The sequence below is a fragment of the Vicia villosa genome, linkage group LG1 (assembly GCF_029867415.1).
Source record: "Vicia villosa cultivar HV-30 ecotype Madison, WI linkage group LG1, Vvil1.0, whole genome shotgun sequence".
NCBI lineage: Eukaryota > Viridiplantae > Streptophyta > Magnoliopsida > Fabales > Fabaceae > Vicia > Vicia villosa.
In genome coordinates, this window is record NC_081180.1 from 34215080 (window position 1) to 34225697 (window position 10618).

Sequence of the window (10618 nt, forward strand, 5' to 3'; positions counted from 1 at the left end):
TTTTACTCTATTGTGTTTAATGTAGAAATATTTGACAATTTTTTTACTATATTAATATTTTTAAATTAAAAATGATCTTTTGATATTTTTTAAATGATTTGTATTTGAGATAAAATGTTGAACTGTGTAATTTATATTTGTATAATTAATTTCTACCTCAAATACAATGCAAAAAAAATTGTCATATTCAATCTCTTATTTTGTAAAGAATCAAATGCACCTTGAATACAACTTTAAATAACTTGCTGCACGAATTTCTTGTTTTAGTTAGACACATTTTATTAAAATGATCTCTAAGAAATTCAACACTCTTGAATGTAAACGCTCAAATTGAAATGCACCACACAAATTTCTTTCTTCAAATATTGGTGATCTTGTTTTAGAAAAATATGATATCTAAAATTAAAATATTAATACTATTTGAAAGAAAAAGTTATGGACTGTAATAGAAAAAATGTAATACTATAAGGCAAATTAAAACACTTATATTCTTGTTAGCACTATTATTAAGTGTACAAATTTGACTATTGAATTCAATAATACATATATACCTAATCTAGCTGGGTATGAAACAAAAAAAGCCCATTAATTAAATGGAAAATGCTAATTGTTAAGAAAACATAAAAACAAGAAAGGCAAGTGTCACAATTTAAAACTACACATCACTCTCTCACTCAAAGTAAGAAAAACTCTAGATCTGAAATATTGAAATAATACAAATCCGCATCTCTAATACCCATTATTCCATTATTCCTCATAAACTCAATTTTCACCACTTATCTTCAGATTTCGCGAATCTCATGAAACCCGACCCGATTCAATTTCACTGAATTCCGATCAATTCCTCCAGATCCGTCGTCTTCCTCCGATTAGGGTTAGGGTTCACCACCAAAAATGGCGGTCTCCGATGGCGTCGTCAAGAAAGTCATCCTCTCCTACACCTACGTAGCGATATGGATCTTCCTCAGCTTCACCGTTATCGTCTACAACAAGTACATCTTGGATAAGAAGATGTACAATTGGTCTTACCCGATCTCGTTAACCATGATTCACATGGCGTTCTGTTCTTCACTCGCGTATCTTCTCGTTCGCGTGTTTAAGCTGGTGGAACCGGTTTCGATGTCGCGCGATCTGTATCTGAAATCGGTTGTTCCGATCGGTGCGCTTTACTCGCTTTCGCTTTGGTTTTCGAATTCCGCTTATATTTATCTCTCTGTTTCGTTTATTCAGATGCTGAAAGCGCTTATGCCTGTTGCTGTTTATTCGATTGGGGTTTTGTTTAAGAAAGAGGGGTTTAAGAATGAGACTATGGCGAATATGATTTCGATTTCGCTCGGTGTTGCGGTTGCGGCGTATGGTGAGGCGAAATTTGATACTTGGGGTGTTACACTTCAGCTTATGGCTGTTGCGTTTGAGGCGACGCGGTTGGTTTTGATTCAGATTTTGCTTAATTCGAAGGGGATTTCGTTGAATCCGATTACGTCGCTGTATTACATTGCTCCTTGTTGTTTGGTGTTTTTGTCTGTTCCTTGGTTGATTGTTGAGTATCCTTCTCTGAGGGATAACTCGAGTTTTCATTTGGATTTTGCTGTTTTCGGGACGAATTCGCTGTGTGCTTTTGCTTTGAATCTTGCTGTGTTTTTGCTGGTGGGGAAGACTTCTGCTTTGACTATGAATGTTGCTGGGGTTGTTAAGGATTGGCTGTTGATTGCGTTTTCTTGGTCTGTGATTAAGGATACGGTTACGCCGATTAATTTGATTGGTTATGGGTTGGCGTTTTTGGGGGTTGCGTATTATAATCATTCCAAGTTGCAGGCACTTAAGGCTTCGGAGACGCAGAAGAAGGCTCAGCAGAATGATGAAGAGGCTGGGAGGCTGTTGGAGCAGAGAGACGGAGAAGGGACTGGAAGGAAGATCGACAGCCAGAACTGATTCGACTTGTCTATCTCATTTTTGGATGCGAAATTTGTTACTTTCGGGTATATGTGGTGGTGTGATGTACTACTATTAGGTAATTATTTCAATATTACTAGGATTATCATTATCATTATTATGTTATTTTACTTCTGTCCCTTTCAATTCAGCTTATTTCATTCATATTTTAGTTGTGTATCGGGTCTGAGATTGGCGTCTGTGTCTTATATATGCTCATTCAGTGTTTCGTATTAATGATCAGTTAATGAATTTAGTTACCTTGATGCTCTGAAAAGTGTGTTATTGAATTGCAAATTTTCTTTGTTAAGCTTAACATACTTAGTTTGCGTTTATTCTTCTTGCCATTGTTGCATTTGTTCTCTATTGCTATGGATATGAATTGTTTTCAAATCTTTCACTCTACTGATTTCATTTAGTACCATTGACTATTGATGTAGTTACCTAATATTCTATAAACTTCGATTCAAGTTTTAGTATATTAAACACCTTTTCATTCAAGAGATAGGTCAAAATTGTGCCTCTTTAGTGACTTAATCAAGAGATTTCATAGAGAAAAACTAAGCTCTTTTTAGTGTAAAACTGCTGAAATGCTCTCTGCTCATATTCTTAGATATAATTAATAAAAGTAGATGAAATACTCTGTTGATCTGCTGTGGTTTGTTCCTTCAAAATTAATGGATAGTTGTGAACTTCATAATGTTAAGCTATTTTTCTTCTGATTGCCAAGTTGTAATTGCAATTCATGTGACATCATTCACCTCAACTCATTGGTTGGTTGTGATGGCAGCTACTTCATTGTTTTTATCTCATGTCACTTTTCTGCTAGTGGTTGCAACCAGTAAGCATAAGATGTTCTGTAGTTTGCTACCCTCTTTAATTGAATGAAGTGAAGTGAATTTCACTATTTTTCAAAGTATGTACTAATCATCTAAGCGTAAGTGATCTTGGATCAAGCTTACAAGTAATTTAAATAAAATTAGAATTGTTTGGAAAACGACACCCGTTTTAGATACGTCACACAATAAATAAAAAACTAGAAAACAAAGTAGATTATTCTTTCTAAAGCTAGCCTCTTTTTTTATAGTTCCTGAAAATTGGAAAATCTTTCCCCTGTTAAAAACATTTTTTGTATATAATAATTCATAAATCTTTTTTTTTCAATAATAAGTACAATGGGATCTTCATATATGTAGCACGAAAATTTTATGTTCATAATTCAAAAACAGTTGTATTGGACATTCAAATTGATTATAGTGAAATATTAGTTGTACCCAAGGCTTGCCTAAGACCCAAGCTTTAAAATCAAGGGTTTTAGGCTTTCAAAAATATATATTTTACGATATACAAGGCTTAACAAAATAAAAGATATTATTTTTTATGTATTAGAATGCTTAAAAAATAAAAAAATTTCAATACCATGATTAAAAAACCCCGTAAGAATAAAAAATACACTAAATATAAATATTTTAGAGTTAAAAGGTAGTGCACTGACAGTGTAAAATAATTTTACACTGTCATCCAATAGAAAGTCATAAATGTTCCATGTCATTAATTTTTTTTTAAATAAAAAATTGGTTTAATTAGATACATGAGTGGTGATTGGTTGACGGTGACACGTGCATCACCCCTTTTCTCAATATTTTATACTTAAAAATTTTAAAAGGAAATTTTAAATAAAATTTCAATAAAATATTATTTTTAATATTAAAAAGATCTCTATTTTATTTATTAATTCTTTAGACTATGCGCAAATTAAACTATGTGTCTCTAATTGTTGTCTGATACTCTGATTAGCACTTAATATGTCGCAAAACTTTCCTAAATAAAATTCATGCAAATTTTCATAAAATAAGATGATGTTATGTTATTAAATATTTTGGTCTCTAATCATAAGATGCTGTGAATAGTATATATATTGTTAAGAGAATACATTAGGAATGATATAATAGGTAATTATGGGTACGAGTAATAATATTCCGCTATCACAGCGATATTTATAAAAATTAGTTGATATTATTATTTAAATATTTTTTTTAAAAATTTATAATTTATTAAAATTTATTTATTCTCTTTTTAAAATATAAAATTTGAAATTTAATACAAAATAATAATAATAATAATAAAAATAAATCAAATTCAATTTATTCCTTCTTTTAATAATAATAATAATAATAATAATAATAATAATAATAATAATAATAATAATAATAATAATAATAATAATAATAATAATAATAATAATAATAAGGGTCATGCTAACATGTGCCATAAGAGCACATGTTAAAGACACTATAATTAAAAAAGTTAAATAATTAAATATAATAAAGTCAAATTTAAAATTTAAATGCACTTGTTCTAATAAAATATTTTTATAAATAATTTAATGATTTGTACTTGAGGCTCATGTTAGCTTTTTCATAATAATAATAATAATAATAATAATAATAATAATAATAATAATAATAATAATAATAATAATAATAATAGTTTGGGATAATAGTAATTCACCCCTGTAATGTTAGCGAATTTTGCTTTTTCCCCCTCCCTACCTTTTGGCAACGGTTTTTTCAAAAAAACCGTTGCCAAAACCTGCCTTTGGCAACGGTAGGGGGTAAACCAAAACACGCTCGTATTACAGGGGCTAAACTACTATTAACCCTAATAGTTTTAAATTCAACTAATTAAGTAATGTGCCAATGTCCCATACTAGTTTTATTGACACTCTAATTAGTAAGTAAATGCCACAAAATGTGTGGACTATATTGGGGCAATGCCTACGGCTTCAAACAATAGTAGTATATTTGTTGTGAAGTATAAATACAAGGGGAAACAAACATGTTCAATAAGTCAATAGAATATGAATGCATCCAAATTAAAGAAAATTCTTATCTATTACCTATCATAAAAAATTAGATAAAACTACTTACAATCTAAATTATCTTGAAAATTTCTCAAAATTATATAATTTAATAAAATTAAATAAGATAAAATTATATAATATTAAATAATTGATTAGAAATACACTACATAACTTTTAGAGATGCGTAGAAAAGTTCTCTTCAAAAATAATTCATGTACTCTACTCCACCACATACCTCAAGGTTATATTAACTTCATTAACTCTTACATTTTCGTGTTAGGACCTATCAAAGATGATTTGTACATATTTTGATGTTTATAAATTTGGATGATACAATTAGATTGTTATTGTTTCGGTCTTGCAACGAATTCAATGTGTCTTAGATCAACATGATATTTCATTAATTCGTGAATATGTTTTAACTCATCTTTATTTTATTGTCATATGAATGGACCACATTGAATTCATTGTCTTATAAATATTTTTAATACGAAAATTTACTATTGATTCGGATATTTTTCTAAATGATACTTAAATATAAATATTATTTGTAGACGAAAAAAATTTATTATTAATTTAAATATTTTTATTTACGAAAGATGATATTTATGATCCAAAAATGATATACGAAAAAATTTATTATTTATTTATAAATATATATATATATATATATATATATATATATATTATTTATTTAAATTTTTTTCTTTTTTATATACGAAAAATATTTAAAATAAATATAATATGTAAACAAATACGCGTACTAAATCAGAATCCGTGCATATGCACGGGTATGTTGCTACTTGTATTAAGAAAATTTATAGTTGTGAAGCTCACATATTACTAGGAGTGTGCATGGCTGGTTATTTTCAAAAACCAAACCATAACCACTTAAATGGTTTGGATTTATAATCATAACCACATTTTAATCAAAATTGGTTATAAAACCGGTTATGATTATATAGCCGGTTTTAAAAAAAATCCAGTTTTAAAAATTATTTTTTTCGAAACATTTTTTTTCAAAAAAAAATTTATTTTGTAAATTAAAATATTTAAATTTGGATAATAACCAGATTATAACCGAATTCAAAATAATTTAACCGGTTAATAACCATTTAATTATATCTGAATTATATGAATAGATAACTAAACCATTAATAACTAAACCGGTTAATAGCCATTCAATTATATCCGGATATTTAAGAATAGTTTAAATTTGGTTATGAATTTAGACATCACAACCGAATATTTTACACACCCCTAGATATTACGTAACCGATAATTCAACTCTATCCGATAACAATTTTGCTATAAACTGAAAACAATAACAACACATTTAACGCTGAACTTTTATGCGACTTATATTTCCTCTCTCTTTCATAGCTCAAGACTAAATACGTCTTATAATATTTATATTTTGAGGTGTGCTATTTATACACCACTTTTTTACACTGTTTATGCAACTTATATTTCCTCTCTCTTTCATAGCTCAAGACTAAATACGTCTTATAATATTTCTCTTATAGAGGTGTGCTATTTATACACCACTTTTTTTACACTGTATTTTACACCCATCATGATAACAAAGGAAAATGTATTGGCACATAAATCCAAGTTGAATAAATTATTAAAAAAAGTTAAAATTGATACATTTACTGATATTTATACGGTGAAGTGTAAGTTATAGTGTACATATAGCTTTTCTCTTATATTTTATACAGTAAATTCTATTTTGTATTTCAACTCTCTAGACTCTTGTCCACCTGAGAGGAATTTTTCTCATGTATTTGTAAGTGTATCTAGGTCGGCCTAATATAATATGAAGTCTAAAAAAAATTAAAAAAAATATTTTTTATTTATCATAATTAAAATATTCGATATATAGAAGATAGTCTAAGATATTTTTGCAACTATTTGTTTTTTGGATTTACTATAAAATTAATGTTAAAGTCGGAAATTAGATATTTGATGTATTTTTTTTTTATTAAAGTTGAATTAAAAATAAAAAATTAAATTCTTTTTGTATGACTCTTGTATCGTATTATATTGGTTAACTAAAGTGTTTTATTTATTAATTTTTTTGAAGTTATTTATAAGAAAGAGTTACACAAGAAAAATGAAGTTTTATAAAATTAAAATTAAAATTTATTTTTGTAATAAAATTTATAATTATTGATAATTTGTTTATATTAAAATTATGAGTTAAATATAATTTTAATTTCTATAAAATATTCATATTTTAATTTTTATGTAAGGTAAGAATTAAAATTATCAAAATTAAAAATATATTTAATCTTAAAATTAATGAATAAGTTAGTTACTGTTTAATCATATTTTAATTTTTATTGTATCTTTAATAATCAACTGAGTTTATGTATTCTAACTATGGTCAAAAAAATGATGTATTCAAACTACTCTTTAATTAATAGAGCAATATTTTTTTCTCATTAACTAAGATCATTACATCAATGCACACAATCAATTTTTTCCCATTCTTGTTCTAAAGAATTAGACTACTCCAAAGTCAAATGAGTATTTAACAAATGAACCAATAAATTACAATCAAAATTCATTTCATGCAATTAGCATGGCAAAGAACCATCTTCAACTCGCATCACCTAAACATTTCCTCACTCCAGCATTTAGAATCACTTCATCACACTATCAAAATCACTCTTTCCCTCACACCTCATAGCATTTATTCATATCCCATCTTTTCCTTCTTCTTACTGCATCATCAACATGTTGAGGTTGGTTGAAAATATGAAGTCTCACATCATTTATTTCTGTGAAGGAAAAGAAAGTTCAAATGATTTAAATTTTTTTTTATAAGATGTACCAGTCAAAAACATTTTAAGTTTGTATTTGATTTTCTTTGTTCTCTATGCTCTTGTATTAGAGTGTTGTGAGATGTAGTTAAATATATTTTTTAAAGGGTGTGGGTGTACAAGGTCCTGGGTTAAGTGAGAGTATATATACGTTGTAACAGTTTTTACGTTGTGTTATTCTCTAGTTGTCTATTGACAACCGCCATGGTTTTTTCTTCGATTTTGGAGTTTCCACGTTATGTTCTTGTGTTCCTCTTTTTTCTCTATGTTTGTTATTTTCCCAACACAACAACAGGTTAGACCATTAAGCATTCTTCCGCCGCAATGATCATGAAATTTTTCCAATGACCATTAAGCATTCTTCCTCTTTCATAATGTCTCTTTAATTTGATGCAATATTTTGGAAAAATTTCATGATCATTGACAATGTTTTAGAATCACAATGGTTCATAATTTTCAAATAGTATGTCGTATAAAAAAACTGTGAAAATTACAGTGATTTTAAACTGCCACAATTTAGGAACCCGTGTGTTGTTTAAAAAATAGATCAATTACACCGGTTTCAAATTGCCACAGTTTATGAACCAGTGTGTTGTTTAAAAAAATAGTAAAATTACGACGGTTTCAAAATGATCCAAAACAAGTACAAATTTTTTTGTCTTAAAAACCTGGGTTATTAGGGATCTTGTGTGGGGGCTATAAGTTGCTTAACATATTTGTACTATAATTTTGATGCACATAAGTATATTTTTTAGGGTGATGTTAATTTATATTTATTATTCTCAATTGCTTTTAATTTCAATTCTCACTTCAAAATTTGACTTTTGTTTTAACATTTAGGTACATATGTCGACTATGTAGAGAAACAAATAAATCTGATGTGTATGAATTTTTGGATCCCTTTGATATTATACATGCAAGAATTAAGCTTACAAAAAATCAGTTAAATGATTTGAATAATTTTGTTACCTAGCACCATTTATGCATGCATAAGTATATATGATGTTGTGTTTTTCTCTTGTTTAGCATTCAATTTTGTACTCATTACTACTCATTACTAATTGTTCTTGTGTTCATCAAATAATCATTGGCAATTAATATATATCCTAAGGATAATAACATAATTATGTTATGTTCGATAGGTATAGAGATTGACTCAAATATAAAAGATCTAATTAGCGCATAAGTTTATATTTTGCACTCAATACTAAAATGTACACTTTAACTTTGAGTATATTTTATTAATGTTTAAATTTTTATCAACCGTTGAAGCATGCATATCGACAAGCAACAAAAGATTTGGAAATATTTATCCGGGAATTATCGTGTCCATAGAGAATGGTGTAGAATGCCATTCAACAATTTATATGGTTTCGAACTCGGGTTTGAATGAACAAAAGTATAAAAACGGAAAAGTAAATATCAACATAAAAGAATTCATTCTTAGGAAATATAAGATTTATCAAGCATTGCATACAATCTACTTCTCACAAACTTAAACTTATCGACCATTTATACTCAACCTACGTTACTCGTCTATGTCATCACGCATCTCTCACATCAGTGTTCATCTCTGAAGCACCTACGAGACAATATCACAACCAAGGTTATCTCTAACGCAAAGTTGCAAGAACATTCGTGTTCTTGCGTCGGCGATCTTTCCCGCGTCGCTCAAACACGAAAGCATTAAGGATAGATACACAAGTGATTGTTAGCTCTAAATCTATCTCTAAAGTTCAGAAACTAACAGATAATCATCCTAGATAAGAATTCAAGAAGTTTATCTCTAAAACAACCCAGACCCCAATTACAAAGCAAAAATTCAGGACAACAATCAACATAGATTTGTAAAGCAGATTAAATATAACGCCATGGGCGACAAATATACATGAGTTCAAAGTAAATACATACATAAAATCCAACTATAAGAGAAAACACAAAGAGGAAGAGAAATGAACCGAAAATCTCCCGATTTGTCAGCTTCGTTCGACGATCAATCCACCTCTAATCATCCAAACGCAAGCTCCATAGTTGTTTTCTAACCTAATCTAATCTAAAAATGAGAGTTTGATGAGTTGGGAACAAATACCCCAAAACATAACCTGAAAAAAATGTAATTTTTGCCCCTTTTAACGAGCTGCTGTCCCAGGCAATCTCGCTAAGCGGTAGCAGAAGAAAATCAAATTTTGTTTTCGCCATATCTTGAGAAACATAACTCCGAATTGCGCCCAGTTCGAAGCATTGGAAAGCTTATATAATGCTCTATCTAAAAATGACTAAATGGCAACCAAATTGATGATTTTTATCATCCTTATTTTGAGCCTTATTCTTTATTGAATTGATAAAATTTGCATTCTTGAAGCTTAGCCTTTTGCCTTTATTACTCAATGCTCCAGATATGTATGAATACCTACAAAATAAATAGAAAACTATAAATCGGTTAACAAATGAATCAAAAACACATGTATGCTCATATTTACACAAAATTTGGGATTTTATTATAAAAACGAAATGAATAAAATCGATAAGTGCCACAAATATATATTCAAGATAACGATATTTTGGCACTTATCATCAACATATAGAACTATGAAGGGATGCCATTTGTTGCATAATACTAGAAATAAAAAAGTCTAAATTTGTTATCCATAAAGTAAGTGACATTAATTGTGATATTCATTTATATTTATAATAACATATAATTTTTGTGTGTATTATTTCTCACTATATGAAATTTATTTGTAGATGGAGAAACAACCATTAGGATACGAGTCTAGATATTATGTGATTAAACACATGTTGAACATTGTCTCGGTCGCTATTATTGGTTCATGGAAGCAAATAACATATATTTATAACTAGATATTATTGAGTTTTACCGAATAACAGTTTGTTATTATTCTAAGTATTTTTATATTTTGTTCAACTTATAAGTATTTAACGACCATACATCGTTCAGATAAGAGGATTTATATGACATTTGTTCACGTTGGAA

General features: G+C 28.5%; 1 protein-coding gene across 1 annotated transcript; it reads left to right on the forward strand.

The window, feature by feature from the left end:
* The first annotated feature begins 656 nt into the window (after nucleotides 1–656).
* On the forward strand, nucleotides 657–2192 carry LOC131633704 (probable sugar phosphate/phosphate translocator At5g25400). The gene has a single exon (XM_058904397.1). It carries the CDS (start codon nucleotides 895–897, stop codon nucleotides 1930–1932), a length of 1038 nt encoding a protein of 345 aa, XP_058760380.1. The 5' UTR covers nucleotides 657–894; the 3' UTR covers nucleotides 1933–2192.
* Nucleotides 2193–10618: the final 8426 nt, after the last annotated feature.

Bases quoted from the DNA above. Each gene is read 5' to 3' on its own strand.
- LOC131633704 (XM_058904397.1), top strand. From the start codon at position 895: ATGGCGGTCTCCGATGGCGTCGTCAAGAAAGTCATCCTCTCCTACACC.